Consider the following 21,636-nt stretch of genomic DNA (forward strand, 5'->3'; position numbering starts at 1 on the left):
GAGTTCATCAATGGTTAGACTGGATGGCCAGTGAGCTCTGGGAAATACCCCACCTGTCTTTATATCCACAGCACCGGTTTTACAGGAGCTCACCACCATCCTCAGCTTTTCCATGGGTGCTGGGGATATGAACACAGTAAGTATTCATGCTTGGTGAACCCGCATGTTACTGACAGGGCCATCACTCCAGTGCCACGGGTCACCATTCTGAGTGACTGAGATAGGCTATGATTGGGAGCTTGGCGGATGGCAGACAGGATGCTTTTAACTGTGCCAAATGCCAAGCTGACCCCAGGTCACAGCCTTCCCCAGCTCCTGCTCAGCAGGGTCGAGTGGCCCTTGCCTGTCAACCATGCTGTCAGTCATGGCTGTTGGAATCCTTGCCCCCAGCCTTATGAGGGTGTCCCCTAACCCGTGGCCACATCCTGTAAACTATGTCCCACTGCATCTTTAGGTCCCACATAAACATCTCTGTACAACACAGAGAGGTTATTCCCTTCAGATAAAGGAAGCTTAGAGGAGGGGACATGGAAGTTCTAGAAGGAAGCTGGGGGGTCAAAGGGTAGGGCCAGGGAGGAAGCAATGGTAACAGAAAGCTAGTGCACAGCTTGTTTCTCATCCTTCATCGCGGTCTGGTTCTGTTTTATTTTCACTAGAAGGGAGACCAGTGTGGCCAAAGCATGATCTAGTCTATATGTTAAGAGTCCAGCATCCACTGACAAGAAAGAGAGAAACCCTTCCCAGGAGACAAGGGGGCCTGGGTGGGTTAGCTGCCCAAGACGGAGGACAAACCTACCTTGAGCTTCAGAGAGTCTGTGTCATAGGGACTGGGGGTGAAGTCGGTGTGCACTCGGGCACGCCCACAGAAGGGACCCCGATAGGGTGGCTCCTCATCGTCACCATCTTCCGACTTGACACTCTCCCTGTTGCTGGTGGAGGAGTCCGTGGTGCTCACAGTATGACCACCTGAACGGGGAGAGCAGGGAGCGCAGGGGATTAAACACAGCCTTCCCCGGTAGCAAAGACATAAGGCACCAGCAGTGCTGTGCATCTAAAGGGCCCGGGGAGGGAAGCTATGAGTTAGAGCATCCTGACAGGACCGCAGCCAGGCCTATGTGTGAGCCTTCTGTTACCCTACGTTCACTGGGGACGCCCCTTATCTTGTCCTCGGGCAGGAATCCTTGGCACACGGAGACTCATCGGGAAGGGACGCTGTGGTGTGACGCCCTGGCCTGTGTCTACAGCACGCGGCACCTCATTTGGAGGACAGCATTTCTCCCCCGTGTTACGGAGGAGGAAGCAACCCTAGACATGAAGCGCCTGCCTGAGAGAGAGAACTTAAAGCTCTGTATTTACACTTCACTTCTTTCTCCTTGTTAATTCAGCTACTGGGGCAGCTTGGCCACATTTGCTGTCACGGACATTTAGGATTCCTCTCGTTTGTCGAGACCCCTGTATTTCGTTGATCATCTTCATGTACTCTGACCTTTGGCTCGTTCTCTAGGTCCTTCCTCAGAGATAAATTTCCTATCTTCGACCGTCAAACATCCCTCTTTGGCACCACAGTTGGGGAAATATATAATCGGGCTTTGCTCATCTTTAATGTGCCTTAACTTGAGGCTCCCACAAGCATCTGACTGGAACTCCAAAGGGAGCTACAAAGCACTACAAACCATACTTACTCATTGAGCTCTGGCCACTCAGAGAGCTCCGAAGGCTTTCTACAGAGCCCCCGGCTTTGAGCTTGGGCTTGTCCATGTGTTCAGAGTCAGGCTTTACTGAGGTGGGGGAGCCGGGTGTCCCGTCGAGCCCCGAGTCCTGAAACAGTTTCGGTAGAATTGAGTTTTCTGAGCAGAGAAGTGACACTATGTAATAGTCGGTGACTTGGCCCTCGATTTTACCAGTCAAATTGATGTGTATACCTACGCTTGGTCTTACATACGATATTCCCCCTTTGAGCCTAAATACGTAACCCCAAATTGTTTTTCAAGTTCAAACGGGTATTCTTAAACTTTCTAGGAAAACCGTTTACCATATATAAAAACAGCTAAAAGCTTAGGGACTTAGTACAGCAGGAACAAACCGGGCTTCAGATGTAGGTCAAGTTCAATCTACTCTTAATGGAATATTTAGAAGTACAATCAGAGGGCAGTTAATTAACTTTAAGGGGAAAATATTTACACACACACTCACATACACACACACACACACACACACACACACACACACACACACACACACACATATGCATGCACACACACAAGCAAGCAAGCATGTTTCTTAGAAACAACTGACCAGAGTGTTTCTATTTATATAAATTGTGGAGTGACTGGAAGAGGAAGATGCTGGTGTTTAGCCACCAGGGGGCAGCAGCTAAGCAAAAAAATGCCTGCTGTCCCAGCTGGTTTCATTGGCTGGCTGGAGCAACAGCGTTCCTTATAGACTTCAGGCAGGCTCTCAGCTCCAGCAAGTCAGAGGAGGAAGTTTGGAAACCAAAGGTCAAGGCTAGCTCAAAGTTTCGACCTCCACGTTTCCTTCCTTCCCCATGTGCAACCAACGCAGAAACTGGACATGTTTCTAATGAAGGTTGTTTTCTAGAGAACCAGGCGTGAGACGCCAGCTTCATGATACCCTACTGTTGACATACAATCCCATTAAGTGAGGCAGCCTCTCCTCTCGCCCCATACGTAAGCCCGCGTGACTAATGGAATCTAGGAAAGGGTTGTGCAAAATCTCTCTTCAGACCTGCTGTGTACATCTAGAACAATGTATCCTACATCTGAAAACAAAGCTGACAAACGCCACTTTACAAAAAAAAAAATTTATTTCTGGTGTATGGGTGTTTGCCTACATGTATGTATGTGTGCCTGGTGCCTGCGCAGACTGGGAGAGGGAATTGGAGTCCCCAGAACTCAAGTTACACACTTCTGTGAGCCACTGTGTGAGTGCTGGGAGTCATACCTGAGTCCTTCACAGGAGAAGCCGGTGCTCTGAACCCCAGAGCTCTCTCTCTGGCTTGTGCTTAAATATACTTACTGGCTTTATTCTGCAGTGCTATGGTGCTCACCACGCTAAGAACCCTCTTTGTAATAATGTGGCCCTGTCTTCTGTTCTCTGAAATGAGGGCCCCGCTGTGAGAGCCTGCGGGTGAGCCTGTGATGGGTTTCCTAGAGTGGATTAGTTATGGGGGGCAGGCCCACCCTAAATGGGGGTGATCTCATTGCATGGGCTGGGGTCCCAGTGGCGGCATACATCTCTGGTCTCCTTCCTGCCTGTGGGTACAGGGTGACCAGCTGACTCAAGCTACTACTTGCCTGCCATGAGTTACCGTATCCTGAAACTGTAGGCTACAATAAACCTTCCCTTTCTCCCTTCAGTTGCCTTTGTCCTGTATTTTGATGCAGCAACCAGAAAAAAAGTCACTGACACACAGGGCCTGTGTTTTATACTCCTAGCGCCGAGAACACTGTCTGGAAACTAACTGCTTCATGAATGTTTCTGGGACTGCCTGCTTTTTGTACACAAGTACAGTCAGCTGATTAATGCCTAGGAACACACACTCATAGCCTGGGCAGACCATCCTCGGCAAGATGGCCACATACCTGCTCTGTGACGGGGCTGCTGTATTTTTTAGACATCCTCTTCCTCATGGTCTCTTTCACTGATTTCACCTTTTTCCCGAGAGAGATTCGGGAGGCAGAAGGGGATTTGATTACCTCTTTGTACACGAAATCTCCCTCTTTACCCTGTAAAACGGAGCGTAAATGCCATTAGTCCTACGAGATAAGGCTACAAACCGGTTCCATTACTCAAACCATTAATGTCCTAGTCCTCAGGAAAATATTAGCATTCCCTGGGAGCTTCACATAAATAAGAGCAAAGGCTCTATTTATCTTCGAGATTAGGAATTAACATCTACCAAGAAGTATTTTGTTTGCCTGTTTATACTGGGGCTTGAGGCACTTTTTATTTTATTTAATCTCAGCACATGCTTTTCCAATTATGTCTTTTCTTCCTACCATTTAAAAACACGTGAGGGGCTGCATTTCATCCGGGAAGAAAGATCTAGAGGATCCAATGTTCAGGTAACCTCAGCAGTTGGGGAGAAGGGAGGGTCCACAGTGACTCATCCCCAGGGTGGGTGTGAGGGCAAGATCAAGCTGCACAGAACTGCTCGCTATGGCCAGCTGTTAGGAGTATAACTTGTTTCTCTGAACAAGGTAGACCTCGGCCACCTCTCATTCTATTTTGCATTAAAAAACGGGCCTTCTGAAGACAGGGTGGGTGGGTGGGTAGGGGAGCCTTCCGTGCTTTTAAAGACTGACAACACAAAATCATTGGCTCATGAATCAATAGAATTTGATACCTAAATAAAACAGCTTAAATCTTGCCGGAAATTCTGTAACACTTACTATCTCACAGATGTGTATTTTTGGCTGACATGAGATTAATAACAGCTATAAAGCATGAACTCTTCATTTTATAGTTTCAAAGCAGAACACTTAAGGGACAAGCAAAACCACGTAAAGCTGGCATATGCCTTTGGGGGCTGAACTTTAGGGAACTTTAAACACTGCCAAGGTGTCCTGGCCCTTGACCACAACCCCATGTCTGAGGAGACATTAACTTGGTAATCTAGGCCCTGATTTGCTTTGACGCTGAGAAAACTGGGCATGTTTAAGGACAGCTCACAGGAGAACACCTACACTTAAAGAAGGCTTCCATGGTCCATGTACTGATCCTGTAATAAGTCTGCTCGGTGACGCCCACACGTCACAGGGTTCCTTCAGATCATACCCTTCACGGGCAACTGAGGCTAGAGAAGGGAGAACTCATAGGCACAAAGTTTCTGTGCTTCATAGAGCACCGAAAGCCACAGGGGCCAAATCTGCACGTGTTACTTACACGGTACTGGAGAAAGGGCACTACAGAACTAAAGGCGCCCTGAGGAGATGGGAGGTACCGGGGGGGGGGGGGGGGGGTCATCAGCCACTCCACGGGAAATGGCAGACTGAAGTCAAAATCGGGAGCAACAGAGTTTCATTTCGAATTCGGTTTGGAAGCACCGAGCAAAGCCGGAATCAACTCTCCAAGACACTGAGGGGGAGGCTGTCCCTGTTGGCACCCAGGTCGCTGCAGTTCCGTATGCACTGCTTTTCTCCGAGGCCTACTTACCATGGGGTCAGAATTATTGCTGCCAACGTGCAGAGAACGGTTGGTCAGGTCGAATCCACCAAAGCTACAAGTTCTCTGTGGAATGGGGGGGGAGAGAGGGTGGAAACAATCCAGTTACGCTCACGTAGCGGCCACAGACACCCCGACACGTGTCCCCGGTGCAAGGCACCTTTGAGTCACACATACATGTACAGGATGGAAGTAGGGCATGAGACACGAGGAGGAGAAACATGAGACATTTCTAATTTGGTGTTTGCACAGGTCACTGGTCGGGGGGGGGGGTGGTCTAAAAGTCCCTTAATATGCAGAACCAGGGACTCTAAGAAAATAAGTATATTAACCTTCACAAACGTCGAGCAGGAAGGTTCCCTCACCTCTCCGATCTAGGGAGTCCTGTGCTTTGCCATGGAGAGCACGCCTTTCTGAATTTTTTTTCTCTTGTTTGAGCAGGGGGTGGGGGGATTATGTTTACAGGCACCTAGTCAGGCCAATGGGTAGGGGGTCCCTCACTAATTGCCCCCCCCCGCCCCCACCAAATCCTGGACGGAAATGCAGGTAACTTTCCCATCTAACTGCTCCTTTTTGATTACTTATAAGCCCTTTCCTCACAGTGGCTGACACCACATTTACAGAGTAGAGGTGGGGGAGGGGGCTGATTGAGTGTCTGTCGATTTCAGCAGGGGAAAAAAAAAACCACTGTCATAAAAAAAAAGGATGAAAAGTTAATTTGTACTTTTAAGTTGCTTTCAAAATTTGTGAAGCTACTTATATTTCTATGATTTTTCTGCTTCTGGAACTTGTATCTCATCTCTCCTGTTTTTCCAGCAGTTAAAAGAAAAAATCGTTTCACGCCCACGCTGGTCTCCTTTCTCCAAAGCGCTTTAATTTCTGTTGTAAGTAACACTGCAAACGTGGTGTTTGGTAAGAAAACTTGAATGGCGGATTTGGGCTCTGATGCTCTGTGTGGCCTGCGGCTCTGAGGCCGTAATGACAGCCACAAAACGGGAGAGGTGAACAAAAAAAGCAGACTACATACTTAAACACCGCTTCTTTTAGCTAGATATACTTCAGACGTATATCGACGTACTGCATCAGGAAGGCAGACACAGTCTGGGAGGGAAACGAGTAGGCTTTTAACCCTGCACATAGATTCAGCTTCTGGTTCTGCTGCTTACTTGCTGTGTGACCATGGCTCAAGTACTTAACCTCTCTGACCTCAGGGCTCTGTAGCACACGGCTGCTCATAAAGCAGACACCCTGGAGATTCGTTTATTCTCTGATGCCTCGTTTTGGTTTCTGTTGAGAGGCTGAAGGCTCATCTTGATCAGTACAGGCTTAGTCCAGGCTGTGAACCTACAAACGAGGGAGGGGCTGGACTGCTGTCCTGGGTTTTATAATCTGGGCGTTCAATAGTAAAGCCCAAGCATTCAGGGACAGGCCATACGGGGAGGTGGCCCTGGTGGGACATGGGTGGGGCGGAAAAGGGATTTGTTGCCACCTAGCTCTCAGGAACACTGTTGCTTTCAATAATCCTACTTATTCCCTTTCCAGTGGAAGTTGGCTCAACTTTATACTAAGTATCAGCAGCGAGCCTTGACTTCTTTACAGACAACTACCTTGTGTCCAGTGCAGAAAACCAGAAAGACTTCCCTATAGAAAACCACTACAGCTCCCCAAACTGGGAAAAGACGTGACTTTCCCTCATAGCTCACGGTGCCAGATTTGTTTTCTCGGGTTTTTGCAAAGGCAGAGACTTTACTCTAGTTCCTTTCCCGTGACTCAGGGCTTCACAGGCACAGGGTGGCGCCCAGATGTCTGATCGCTGTATGGCTTTCACACGTCCACGCTTTAAATGACAACATCTTCTGTAACACTGGGGCCCAGCGTGCTTCACTCTGATGCGCATGAAATAACGCGCAAGGAATTTATGTGGAAGAGACGACTGTAATAATCTAGAAGCCCGCCGTATGCATTCACGCCTCACAATAAAGGGCTTGAAGAACGGACCAGTTTTCAGATCTCTCCAAGTTGTATGCTAAGGTATCTGAGGCAGGTTCTTCCCTGTCAGCAGAGGGCTAATAAGCATGGAGCCCTGAGCAGAGGAAGCTCCCACCTCTCCTTGGAACACCAGTTCTTAAAGGAGCACACGCCTTCAGGAGGAAAAACGGATTTTTAAAAGAACAATTAAAAAAAATAAAAAAAAATAAAAAAAACTTTGGACCCACATCAATGAAGCTTGAGCAAAACATTTTTTTTTTGGGGGGTTCATTCATCGCTTGCACGAATGATTATAAAAACATTCTGTGACTTATGCTTGGGATGAGGAGAGTGAGCCAATGGGATGAGCATGCACTGAGAACACGGTTGGAGTGGGACTGGATTTAAAAGTGGGACAAGATTCCAAAACGTCATGCAAGTCTGTGTTCCCAAACAAACAAACAAAAATTAAAAAATAAACAAAAAAAACTTGAATGAATAAAAATCAAAAGCAAGACACGTGACTGTTTCCCGGTGAATTTAAAGCGTTATCATTTCCCCGAGGCTTGGTCAAGCAAGTATGGCATCTCTGAAAGGACAAAAAGATCCAAGTTGAAGATTAAAGGAAACTGTGTACTTTGGGGGAAAGTGAAGGAAGACCAAGAAATCAGAAAGGAGCATTTTAATGATAGACAATAAGAAAGGAGAGAGTGTAGCCCAGTGGTAGAGCACTTACTTAGCATGCATGAGATCATGGGTTCATGCCCAGTACCAAATAAGAGAGCCAATTAAAAATGCCCACCCGCTTTCTGCTCTTAAAACAATGACTCTAGCCTGTGTTTTTCCATGTAATGAGGAAATTATTTTTTTTTTCTAATTATACAACTGTACTACTCACAAGAGTAGCTATGCACAGATTTTTTAATTTGGCCCTGAATAAGTTATTTAGCGGGTATTAAAACTGCGCAGTGCTGTCTTCCACTCGTAGCATATTAAGTCTCCAGCTCACAGTGCCATCGTTAGAGTGAGCGGTGCTGACATCTGGAGGCGAGCTGGCAGATGAACCTGGCTCAACCCTGACACCAAGCCAGTGTTTTACAAAAGATATGGAGGTCAGAGCGCACCAGAGACTGAACGAATGGGTGACGAAGAAAATTCTGATATTAAAACAAAACAACACAAACCAGAAAAATCAAGACACCATTGCCAGGATACAGGAAGAGACAGGAGTAAAGTTTTTCTCAACAGACTGGCAGCATAAAAAAGTATTGTAAGGCTCGTAAGGATGGGAAAAGACAGAAAGTAAAATCTAGGACGGAAGTCAACACACATAGGAGTATTTTCAAAACCCCAAAGCGAGGAAAGGCCCACAGATCCTCTGAGAACCAGGGGAGGTCACTGGAAGGATGGCGGTGGCCAATCCGTCTTCGTTTTCACAAAAGCAGAACTCGGTTACATGAATTTAAATTACAGTCATACAGTTCTGGACAAGAGCATCCTATTCATGAGCTCGAAGGAACCCTGGGAAAAGCGACCGTGGAAGCCCATTCTTCTCCACAGGTTCTTTCAGATCGCTCAAAGGGCTCTGGGCCAGCGGCCCTGGGAGGATTAAGCAAGGTGCCAGAGGACAGCAATGCCAGCTCGGTCTCACTCTGTCCCCTTTTAGATGAGCCATTGTGCAAACTCCAAGTTAGGTGGGAATCCAGGGGGAATATCTATACTTTCAAGTTCAAACTAAGTCACTCTCTGAAAGAAAGGAAAAAGCTAAACTAGGCTTCCCCGAGTCCTCAAAAAAACCAAAAATTCACGAAACGAGCAGTCGTATAAGTAATACTTTGCTGTGCACAAGAATCTGTGTGGCAGCCTCGGACAGCACTGCATGCCAAGTCCTCTACTTTAAAAAAAAGTAAAAATATCGAATCAGTTTAATTAAAACAAAAGAGCTTTAAGCGATTTTCTCCCCCTCTCTTAGACATAAGAACTTTCTGGCTGGCCCTACTTCTTAAAGAAATGCACTTGATGATGATGGTGATGGGAAACCTTCCATCGGTTGGTTCCTATTGATTTCATTCATGGAAAAAGCGGGCACCTCTTCCAGGGTTCAGTGTCCTTCTCACTCAAATCAGCTTCTTTGGGGTCAAGTGACAAGATGGTTGGGTGTGAAGGCAGCCACTCCTAGAAGTTAGCCAAAGCCCACCCCCCACCCCACCCCCACCCCCTGGAAGATCAACTTCAAGGTTTAGTTTTGGTTAAGAATATCAAACAGCTTCAGTCGTGCAGAGGGCAGATGGAAGTAAGAAAAAGGCACTGCTATAGAAAGACGGGTGAGAGACCGGAGGGTGACAGAGGAATGGACCCGGAAGTGATGAGTTAGTTGAAGGAAGGCAGCTTTGCGAGAAGAGAGGCCATAACGCTTGACTAACACATCGCGGAAATGACAAGGCCTTCCTCACGGCCGGCCATCCTGGCGACTCACAGACTTCTGGTGGATTCTCAAGAGAACCCTTTTAGTACAGCGGTCCACCGTGGCAGCCCACTTCCTCTTTGCCTCCTCGTCCTCCTCCAGCAAGCACCGCCTCAGGTCCTGCTTCTCCGCCTTGCTCAGCGTCCTGTCCGAGGCAGGACGCACGAGCTGGGTCAGGTTCAGGTGGCTGTAGAGGCTCCGCTCCACCACGTAGGTGATATTGAACTCGCTGACCGAGGTGCGCCCTCGGCCCCGCCTGCCGGGGAAGCCGCAGCCGCCGCCCCCCTTGGGCTTGGGCCGGGGCAGCAGGTCACAGGTGGTGCCATTTACTCCTTTTCTGGAGGGACGCTGGCAGAGAAAAGTTCTGGAACAGGAGTAGTTAGTATCCGTTTTCTTCAAGCGAATTTGCTTGCGGATACTCTGAACCTCTTCCAGGGACACCAGAAAGTGGTGCCTGCGCCGGTGACTGTCATAGAAGAAAACACCATCGGTACTTACCCCGTGACTCAAAGACCCAAGACCTTTCTTCATTTCCCCCTCTGTGAGGGAGCGGGACACTTTCTGGGCCTTCTCTTCTTCCGGATAGGAGAAGAATGTCCCCATCTTCTTAGGGGGCTTAATCAGCCCCCGGCTTTCTCCTTTGCTGAAGGTTTTGACCAACTTCCGGCCAGCGCCCCAGGTCTCCAGGCTACTGGATGATGGAGATGGGGTAAGAGAATCTGCGCTGTCTTCTGGAGGTTTCTCAGGAGAGCCATCATAGAAAAATGGCTTTTTGTGCACTCCTGAGTAGAGCGCAGATCTTTCGTCTTGGACTGGGGGACTCTCAAACACATGTTCCTCTCCACCTGGAAGGCAGCCAACACAAGGTCACCTGTGAGTGAGTGTCCCATACACCTCTGTCTATACCTGCAACACATGTCATCTCAAGTGGTCAATGGCAATGGTCTCCCTGCCTGCCCTACGGTCTTCTTCGTCAACACGACTTACGTGTCAATGCACATGCAACAAAGAAGGTAATCAAACTGCACTGTACGGTTTCAAGAAAGCTTAAACATTACACATTTGTGAGATGCCCGGCCTGGAGGCACCGGTCTGTAATCTCAGCTACTGGGAAGATGGATGGAAACTTCCAGATCAACCTGGCCCAACTTAATGAGATACAAAATAAAAACCTGCTGGTGTTGCTGTTCAGGGCTCTAAGGCCAGAGCTTGGGAGGTGGAGGTAGAAATCAGGAGCCCAGTGTCATCCCCTGCTAAACGCAGTCAAAGCCAGCCTCAGCTACATGAGACGCTGATGCTAAGAACCAAACCAAACCACAAACCAGATGGGGAATACAGCTCAAAGGTAGGGAGGATTTATCCAGCTTTTAGCATGTGTGAGGCTTTACATCCAGACCTCGCACCACAAATCTAGGACTGGGAAACCTGTGGTATCTTCTACTTTCCTTCAAAACAAGTTTGTAGGCCAACACCCCCCTTGACCTATTAAAACATGCCGTTTGCAAAAATCAAGGCCCTCCATTATGAGATACGTTAGCATATCCTAAGGTAACTACCACCGTGGTTTGTAAGTGCAGTAGTACTCAGAAGCTAGACACAATCTTGCCCATCCTGAAAGGCCCTCCTTTATGTCAGCTCCAGTGACTTTTATAGTTGGGAGTGTGATGAATGCCATGTGGCAGGCAATTTTTTTTTTATTGGTGCATATGCCATTTAAGCGATTAAATCTCCAAGAGCGCTTGGGTGGGGAAAACACCATGAAGGGTTATACTTGCAAATGTGATTGACAAATGGTCTCCAGTTGACTGGCCAAACACAAAAGGCCAGGGGGAGCTGAGTGACTGCAGCCGGATAGCCCCGTCCACCCAGCCCTGGAGGAAACAGAAAAGGCATTTAAGGGCCTTGACACGCAGGCAGTTCACTAAGTGTTCCACTTGGGATCAGGCTTCCAGGCCTTGAAGCTCTCTCTGGGGCCAGGTATGGAGCCAAGGCCTCTGGAGCCCAGTGGAAAGGCCTGGATGTGCTGGCAGGAGAGCCAAGTTCTTTTCTGCATGTGTTATGTGAACAGATGTGAGGGAGGAATTAGGTCAAGCTGTGGGTGTAGAGCCCAACTGGCTGCATCCCTTAATTATAAGGAAACATTGGAGCCTTGCAGATTTCCACCAGCTGAACAGGGGAGTAGGGGAAAAAAAAATACAGAGCTCCCAGGGACAGAAGGACTAGCTAGGACAAAGGTAGCGATGGATGGTGAAGTATCAGGGAGAAAAGGAGAGGGGAAGGTGATAAAAAATGGCACCCGTTTCTAAAAGATTCTAAAAATGGCTACCTTTTCTAATTGATGGCTAACTGTGGGAGAATTGTGGCATGAAATAAATCCTACTTAAGACCAACTCCACATTCATGGGCAGACATGAATGGCAGGGAAGGAAGAGTAAAGACAGAGAAATCAAAATGACACCCAGTCCCAAGTTCACCAAAGACCTGTCTGAGGATCTTTTGGGACAGTTTAAAGCAAGGTCCAGGGTCGGACAGGATTTAGCCAGACCACAGACAGTAGACAAATGTGAGAGCTGCTTCCTGCTTTCTCCTCCTAGTAGGTTCCTAGTAGGTATGGAGACCAACAGCCCTTACAGTTGGTTTCCCAAATAAAGATTATTTCCTTCCTCCCAAAAGAGGCAACTGGGTTAAGTAAGAGTGGAGGCTCAGCCCAGGGGCAGAGGTTTCCCAGCAGTGAATGAATACAGCTACGTTAAGCCTGCCAGGTGGGACGGATTCATGAAAATTCTAATCAACACAGTCCCGAAAGTCTTCATGGAGGCCTCGTGGGCTTTGCCCACTTCTCTAAGTAGCTGTCAGTCATCAGTGGTCCAAACATCTTCTGGAGTGTTTCGCAGACAGCCATCAGGCGCTAGCTGGGACACACATGTTCCTGATATGTGCAGCCTTACCCTGGAAAGGAGCTTTGAGGGGAGTAGGGAAATGTCTCGGAAGAGGCTGTGTCAGCCTTTGTGAGCAGGCCCTGTGCAGTGTGAGCTTTGCAGTCCATGTCTGAGAGGCAGCCCGGAAGCCCAGCCCAGACCTGGGCTTCCTCAATACAGGACTTTTCTCCTGCCCTCTTCTGATCAAAAGGAACAGCATTGCTCTGCAGGTGTGGTAAGCCAAGGGAGCCCCCCAACTCCACCACTGTGCACTATGGAACCTGCCTCACAAGGGCCTTTACGTCAACATTGAGATCAGAACACCTGATGAAAGGTGTGGAGGTGGGATACAACTTTACACAAGTTCTGGCCTTCAGCAATAGCTCCAGGACCCGGAGCATCTGGTTCTCTGAGCCTCCTCTGTCATAACACCTATTTTTCTTTAGCTAATGCCCCAATATGGTTATAGTGAGCATTATGTTAATAAAAAGAGGACACTTGAAGCTATTTCTTCTACTAAAAGGCACTACATAGAAGCTGATGATTCAGTATTGGCCTCAAAGTGCTAGCTCACTGTCGGGAGGACACCACTCACCACACAGAGGTGGGCAGATGACAGGCGCAAACAACGCCCATGCTTAATCCTTATCTGGGGCTGCCGTGTCAGGATATACCTGGAAAGTCAAGGCAGGAGAGGAAGGCCAGGTAAAGAATTCTAAAGCCATTAGTTCTCCTGAGTGGTAGCATGTTCAGAGGGGGCAGGACACCCTTGAGGAAGTCTGGCTGGCTGGCTGAATGACCTTGAGGAAGCTCCCTGGCTTCTTTATCTCGGTCTCCTTACTGGTGAAATGAGTGAGTGCCTGCCTCTGGTGGGTGTTCTAGATGGTGTATTACAAGGGAAGGTCAATTCTCAACTGTGAGGGAGAAATGTGTAGTATGCAGAATGCATCTCGATAAAGGATTATTATTTGCCTTACAAGTGGCTTAGTCACACAGGCAATCAGCGACTTGACCAAATCTCTCTAAGCCCAAGGGCACCGGGGAAGAGCAGCATCTCGAAACCCAAGGAGCCTGTCCCACCTCCCAGTTCTTCCTCCAGTCGGAGCCTGGTCACGTGGGGGCTGAAGCTACACACACTCATACACACGAGAGTGTGTGTGTACACACACACACACACACACACACACGGATGCACGGACACAGAAACACAGAGGTGCACACATGTGCTTCCATGCACACAGACACTCACATGCACACAACCATTTTGGTGATATGAATGAGATAGTGAATGGCCCTCTCTGGCCTCCTAGCTCCCAATACACCTTGCAACTTGAGTTCAAGTCCATCTGTGAGGCGCAGTCCACACTCAGATGAATTCACATTTAAGGTGAATTCACTGCTTTCGGCCTTCAATTGCCTCTTCAAATCCCCCCCTACACCCCCAACATAGTTTGAATTGATGCACTTGGCAAATCTGGATATATCAAGATGTATACAATATTATTCTAGCATAAAGGCCACCACAGGGTAAGTCCCACTGGCTGGGAACTGAGTGTGACACTGGTGGTCAAGCCCCTTGTTCTGATTGTCACAGCTGACACTTGATTTTGGTTTGCTTCCTAGCACACACTCAGGGTTGGGTGCTGGCAATTCTGTGTGGTTCTCTACAAAAGTACAATCTCCTTCTCCGTGTTCACATTTGGGTTAAGACCTGCCACTGTGTGAGTAAAGCTCTGAATAGTCTGTACAGTAGAAACACCGGCCAGCACACAGGTATTAAAACATCCAATAGAGACTGGCAACTGTGAACAGAGTTACTATACCAAGGGACACGCAAATGCAATTCCCAAATTAAAGGCAGGTCCACACTTATACGGTTACCCATCAAGCTTATTCCTCTAGACAAACCCCCATTTTCTTCCCACCCCCCATTCTTTTACAGCTACCAGCATCCTCACTTTTATCCTGAAGAATTAAAACACTGCATAGCAACGAGCTGAATTAGAAAGCATCAATAATAACAAGAAACCCTTATCTTTAAAAATAAAAGGAAATTTGGTTTGCTGAGTACAGCTTGGTTTTATTTACAAGGATCAAAAGGGGCTTTCTAATAATAATTCTAAAACCCACGTGTTAAAAGTTTTTGAAATTCCTTATAATATAGACATGATATTTTGACGAGTAGTGCTCTACTTATTAAAGCTGTCCAGTATTTTTCCAATTTACTCACTATCCTCTTGTCAATGAGAAAATCTTACAGCTGGGTAACATAGTTACCAACAAACATAGTTGGAGACAGAGTATCAGTCTTATTGCTAGGCAGAGTTGAGACAGTGTGTCATTATGTAGCACCTAGCACTCCCTTTCAGGCCCAGGATTTACTGGGATTATAAACCTTGTAGGTATCTGCCACACTCCAGACTTTTAAGGTCTGATTTGATATTTTTGGGGTAGATACATATTATAAATTAAAATGAGTAAGGTGACAAATTAAACCACTGTAATTATAATCCAAAGGTTTCTATTCATTCTAATAATCCCCAGTGAATGTCTCTGATTATTACTGTTTCATCTTCCCAGCCAGCTCTTAAAGATCCCCTCAGAACTGGAGGTCTTTAAAGCCCCTTTTGAATAGAGAATTGAGATTGTTTAGGGGAAGAACCAAGCAGCCCTGAGGCTCTGAAGGGATATTACGTCCCTTGATGGCCAGGTGGCTTTGCAAGATGGATGCACTGAGTATCAGATTTGCACCAAATCCACTGGATTACAAACACCAGGAGTCCTCTTTGGAAGAGAGGTTTATGCTGAGAACTTAGAGGGTTTATGTATAGTGGCAGCACAAGCTCATAATTAAAGCAGTGCCAAACCTTCTGACTTTATTATCGGACCCCAGTCATTGCCCATCTCTGTCGCATTTGAATTACTAAGTACTTGACACCAGGATCCTTCATTCCAAAACACTTTGAGCATCATCCACTGGCACACAGACAACTGTTGGCCTCTGCCAGAACTCAATTCATTTCCTACTTGTAAACCATATTCTGTTTCTACCGAAAATCTGACCCCAAGTGATTTCTTTCCGAAGAACCAGGGTGAGGTCCGCCCCCCACCCCGCCCCCCTGCCCCACACCTTTTTTATTTTTTCCTTTTACCTTCTGTGCTGGGCTTTTTCATTTCCTCCACCCTAATTAGTTTCTTTCTGACTCTTCGGGTAGAGTTTACCAGCTTGTGTAACCTCTTAAACTTCACCGACTCCTCGGTCTCATCATCCGACTGTTCTCTTGACTGGCAAAGAAACAGAACAGTTAATCAGTAAATTGTTCCAGAGCCGTGCCCTCCCAGCTGGCATAGCTGGCTTCTCAGCCAAGGCCAAACGTCCGAAGCTCTGCCGACGAACTTGGGACATCAGCAAATCTACCCACCAGGTTTGTAGAAGCCACACATACCCTGGGATGGTCTAATATAAACGAGAATCAATCCTCCGGGCAAAGCCCACATCTTTGGCCTTGACTACCCTGGGGGTGTCCACCCCACAGAGCTTTCTCCCCAAGCTGCCCCTGTAATTCCAGTTATACTGCTGTGGTTTGGGCCAGCCTCTCCTCTGTCTGGCCCACTGGGACTCACTGTTGAACATGGTCATCAACCACTTCTCCAAACCAAAATTTTGTTGACTTTTTCCAGCGTCCCCCTCCCCCACCAGAAAAAAAAATCAAAACCAGCAAAGGGGAAGAGATGAAAACAGAACCAAAAAAATTAAAAAAAAAAAAAAAACCTTCTTTCCTATTTGTTGGAACTGCCTGCCACATCACAGCCACCCCTCCCACCTCCCCCAGCTCCTTCTGAGGGCTCTCAGAGGCAAGGTTGAGGACAGCCCCACATTCCTCCAAAGAGACAAGGGAAAAAGCTGACCTTTACAGCCATACAGTACGGTCCATATTCCCCAGCATCCCATTCCATTTTGCAGAGATTCAAATGTGCTCTGGCCCAGCTGTTTTCCCTCAAGTATCAAACATTACAGAGGGGAGGGAAATCTCTCTCCGTAGCAGTGACCCAGGCTAAAAACAATCCTTTCCTTGTGAGCAGGACGAGGGCTTCCTTTCCAAGTCCGGTCCAACATTCAGTATGCAGCTTCCTCTGCTCTATCTGTTCAAACTGTGAAAATGCAAAGGGAGTTTCCCACCAACGCTGCAGCACCCTGCCGGGTGCCTGGACCTTTTGCTGAGCACTCCAGCCTCAGCATACCCGGTCCAGCTAATCCTGCACATCCTGATAACAGTATTCCCTCTTGTCCTCAGTGCAATTCCCTGGGAGAGAGATGGTTCAACCACCCCTCTCCAACAAGACAAAAACAAACGGCATCTGCATCTCGAGACCAATGAGGGCACTTTCCTCCAAGAAAAGCCCTCCCTAATCTCAATTTTATAGGCAGTCAGATAGGCAAATAAGAGAAAAGCACAAAGGGGGAGGGTCGAGACCATACATGACTTAGAAATGGTGCATGCTGGGAGTACATAGATGCTTCCCCCAGTGCAAGACAGTACTCTCTTCTGGATAAATTTGGTCCATTTTCCTTGGAGATCACAGCGTAGAGGCACTATACTTCCTTCCTGTGTGCAGTTTACCCGCTGATGATTAATTAGTATAAACCCCTCAGCAAGTCATCGGACTGGAATAGTCCTTGTCCGGGAAGTAAATCAATATCTGTGTCCAGTTTCTCTAAAATTCCTAGGAAAATACTGCCTGCAGATTAATGATTGAAGTTGCCTACTCTTCAAAAAGGAGAGATGGCTCAGCGGTTAAGAGCACTGGCTGCTCTTCCAGAGGATCCTGGTTCAATTCCCAGCTCCCATATGGAGTTCAGAACTATGTGTGTAAGTTCAGTTCCAGGGGATCTGGCACCCTACACACGCACACAAAACACCAATGCACATAAAATAAAAAAATAAAATAAAATTTTAAAATGTTGCCTACTGTCTACTTGACAGACTAGAAGGAAAATGAGAACCACCCCCTCCCCCACCCCCATCTCAGTAAGGCAAACAGGTAGATAGCTATGTTGAACAATTGGTGTTAGTGCACTTTACTGAAAGGTACAAGGTTTTGTTTTTTTTTAAAAGTAAGTTTAGCTGCTCCAAATACAAAATGATACCATCTGGTTTAAATTTCACTTTTACTTAGTTGAACTGCTGACGTGTCAGAGCGGCCAACCAGAGGCATGAGAACTTGGTTACCCTCATTCCGGGTCATGAGCACCTGAGTAAAAGTTGCCGTGCATTGAACTCGTGCAAATGTTTCAAAATGTCATGCTTTCCCATTGCAGTCCAGGTACCAGCAATTCAAGCAGAACTAACCTTACACTACACAAGGTCTCTGCGTGTCACCCCTACCCCTCCGCCAAAAGAACAAACAAAACGAGCAAACCCAGGTTAAGTATCTAACCTTGTCACCATAACTTGAGTCAAGTCAGTTGTATGTACTTAGGTAGGAAGCTAGATTACGAGATCAAAATCTGACCTGTCAATATACTCCATAAGCTAGTTTATGAGAGCATAAAAAAAAATAGGATAGAACAGAACAGAATAGAATATCAGTAACACGAAAATCTTCTACAGAGACACAGAGCAGGCATAGAAGTAGAACAGGTACGTTTTCGTGAGCTTTCCAGGAAGGAATGAAAATGGTCACGTCAGGACATGAGACCGAAAGCCAACATCCGTCCCCTCATAGAACCTTCCTTTCTTCTGCCTGGATCCCTTAACTGGTTTCTCATGTTCTACCTACAGTTTGAAGAACAGGAGTTCTTGAGAACTTTTCATTGATGACAGTTGTATTTTTCTAACTCAGTAGAGGTTCTGGGAGTGTCAGCCACTGACTGACAAACCTCAAGCCACAGTAACTAAGGACTTCCTCTGAGGTATCAGGCTCTGGACCCTAGGCAGGCTGACCCATTGAAGAAATGTATGCTTGTGCGGTTTATCTTTTTAATTAGAAGAGTCCTCTGTAGTCAGCCTGTGAGGTATTTGAATTGGACAGGAGTCTTTGAGACATTTTTTTATGGACGGGGAGGGTCAACTTCTGGATTCCTTTTGAGTCCCAAGGAAAAGACTTGTGACATATTTGCCCTTAAGAAATTCTCTCCAGCTGTTTTAATATAAAGACACAAATGACTGCACTTCTTATAAACTCAGTAATAAATTTTTCACTGTGTATTCTTTCTCAAATAATTGTTACTTTCTAAGGGTTGAAAACAGCATAGCATAATGTATATGTATATATGTGTCACATCTTTTATTCAAATTGACTATCATAAAAGGGAGTTTAAGAATCTTTTAAACGAAGGATCATTTAAAATATGTGTCTATAATTTTAAAATGTAAATATTTTTGAGATAGCATTGATAAACAGAAAATAAATATAAGCTTGGTTTTTTTTTAAAGTTCCTACCTAAAAGGGGTTTGCAGAATATAAAGGATTTCTACTTTGTATATAAATGATTCCAAGAGGTAGGCTCATAACCAACACAGATTCACATTAAAACAAAACATAAACATAAAAACATATGTTCACATGTGTTCGAACATTTTTTTTCCCATCTTGGTGCCCCTGCACCTCTAAGTTAGAGTTTATTACATCTTACTAAAATAAACTTCAGCTTGATCATCTTATAAACAAGAAGGCTGACCCATCAGCTTTATCTGCCCCCCACCCCCGAGCCATCCAGAGCAAAAAGGGTAATCCCCACCAAAAGACGTGCAAAAGGCCTCTGCAGTGCTGTAAACAGAAACATTTCACTTCTAAGCTCTCTGCTGCAGATTTTTTTTTTCCACCAGAAAACCCATATGGCTCAAGTTTTAATTACTTTGGCTAATGCTATATGTAGTAATTCTGTGGTGAATGCTTAAGTGTTTCATTTCTGGTTACCATAGCAACATTACATCAGCTTGCAGACAGCTGGCTCCACAGCTTTAAACCATAACAAATTGACCAAGCCAAGGCACAAGACTATAGCTGCTTTAAAGAGATAGCCCTTTGGCTGCTAGGCACTGACTGAGGAGTCTATGGGGACATTTGGCATGGACAGAAGGGTGGAGCCTCCTTTCTTCCCAGCTTCTCTTGGAACAAGTGCATCCTTTGACACATCTGTGATGTTCTAATGGGAAAAGCCATGGAGCCAGCGTGGAGAACTTTTTATAACACAACTACACGCAATATGATCGGGAAAAGGGAACGAAATTAATCACATCTGTAAATAAGTCTGTTTGCTGGCGTACACTGCTTATCCTAAGCCTGTCATTGGCCGCCTGAAACAGATCCTTCACCAGTCCTTATAACAAACTGCTCTGTGATGTGCGGAATAAATGGTTTCTGAAAGTTTAGTGGCACAGTAGCAATGGATGTAGCCGGAATAAATGGCAGTTCATATTCGCAAGGAACAATCAGATCCTTGGCAGGGACCACAGGAGACCATCTTGACACAGAGTCAGAGTTTGCTTCCCTGGCTCCAAATTCGTGATGCACTGTCACAGTCAACAATCAGAACAACCAGACTCAGTCACCATATACCCCTCTCAACCCCCCACCCACCCACCCACCTCAACCCCCCACCCACCCAGCAAGACAACATCATACAACATTTAAGTATTTCTGAAAAGTACTTTTCAATTGCAAAAAAAATATTTTCTTGAGGAAAAAAAGAACTCAACAGTTCTGTTTGAACTTAGTCCGTAAGAAGACACACACATACTTCAACTTCTATGGCCACGCTGTCATTGCATTAGTTGTAAACGTTACGAGAAGAAAGCCAGCGGAATGTACATTTCTTTAAAACAATGCTGAATGCCGTCTGGATTTAAGTCCTTCTCACAGACTCAGCCGGCTCATGCTTGCTTTTTCTTTCACAGTCTCAAAATAATATTTAGTATTCTCTAAGAGTTACGTATGGTGACTGGGTGACGAGCGGGGCGAGAATGCTCAGGGGTAGAGGGCAGGGAAGCAGCTAGAAGATGGGCAGATCTAGAGAAATTTAAGAAGCCAAGAAAGTTGCTTCCTAGGCAGAAGCAAGCAGAAAGCCTTTTTTCTTGAAGCAACAGAAAAGTTTTCCTTTCACATGAAAAAAAAAAAATCAACTTACCGGCTTCGGCATTTAGCAGGCGTAAAGGGTAGTTTTGCAAAGATGCAGTTGGTACCCCTTCCCCCTCCCCACGAAGAACAAATCCCACTCTTGATCGTCAGCCCTGAAATCTCCAAGTCGGACCAGGCACTCCCACGAACATGTTCTCTGCAGTTACATGATCGGGCAGGCTCTCCCAGTCACAGCCCAACATCTGAAGAAGAGCACCAGGACACTGACTGGATTCAATTAGCCTCTCTCTGCCTGCTGCCCGATTCCCCGGCCGCTTGCTAACTGTATAACTTGTAAGAAAGGCATAAGTCATCAGCCCTAAGCAAATCTCCTATTCACCACAAGGAAAAAAGGGAGTGTTGTGCATGGCCAACAATCCCTGTTTTCACTGAGGAAGGCTCCCTGACCTCCTGCTGGCCTCCAGTTCCTTAATTACTGTCTATGGAATTCCAGAGAAAGAAAGAAAAGAACTCGAGAATCTGAGCGAATCCAGGACAGAGGGCTAAACCCTTCCGAGTGACTGAACTCTAAAACAGATCGCTTCTGCAGATGGGCTTCCAAAACGTTTGCTGAAGGGAGTGGTCACGATTGAAAGCGGACACCTTTCCAGGGCTATTTTTGAAGTTACTACCGTGAAGCTTGTGATTCTGGCTTTCTCCGTGACTTGTCACTTTCTTCCCCCACCCCCACCCCCACCCTGCCCCCCTTCTTTATTCTCCCCCTTTCTGTTTTAATAGCCAGAGTAAATGTAGGCGATTTTCCCTTTCCTGAGGCTTCTAAAACTGTCTTCCCAAATTGTTTTGACAGTCATTTCAGGGCAGCTGAGTTCTCGGGCACCCTAGAACAGCGAGCCTGAGGACGGTGTCACAAGATAATTGTTTAATTTTCTCGGGGAGGGAGGTGTCCCTGGGCACATGCCGTTACTTAAACAGAACATGGTCCAAACAAGGCAGAGAAGAAAAACCAAAGAAAGAAGTCTC

General features: G+C 46.5%; 1 protein-coding gene across 8 annotated transcripts in view; it reads right to left on the reverse strand.

The window, feature by feature from the left end:
• The window catches only part of Sash1 (SAM and SH3 domain containing 1), a 298,571-nt gene that overhangs the window by 18,654 nt on the left and 258,281 nt on the right, over nucleotides 1-21,636 (reverse strand). For 3 of the 8 annotated variants that reach the window (XM_039101481.2, XM_039101480.2, XM_039101479.2), the window contains exons 9-14: nucleotides 15,687-15,819; nucleotides 9,629-10,461; nucleotides 5,176-5,250; nucleotides 3,603-3,746; nucleotides 1,683-1,818; nucleotides 797-966 (exon numbers count right to left, since the gene is read on the reverse strand). In XM_039101481.2, coding sequence (XP_038957409.1) covers nucleotides 797-966; nucleotides 1,683-1,818; nucleotides 3,603-3,746; nucleotides 5,176-5,250; nucleotides 9,629-10,461; nucleotides 15,687-15,819 — 1,491 coding nt within the window. Of the gene's footprint in view, nucleotides 1-796; nucleotides 967-1,682; nucleotides 1,819-3,602; nucleotides 3,747-5,175; nucleotides 5,251-9,628; nucleotides 10,462-15,686; nucleotides 15,820-15,980; nucleotides 16,298-16,443; nucleotides 18,889-20,665; nucleotides 21,286-21,636 lie in introns of those variants that run through there. The other 5 variants (XM_039101484.2, XM_039101486.2, XM_039101483.2 and 2 more) reach the window with 5 other exon arrangements.

Source organism: Rattus norvegicus, chromosome 1 (assembly GCF_036323735.1).
Source record: "Rattus norvegicus strain BN/NHsdMcwi chromosome 1, GRCr8, whole genome shotgun sequence".
NCBI lineage: Eukaryota > Metazoa > Chordata > Mammalia > Rodentia > Muridae > Rattus > Rattus norvegicus.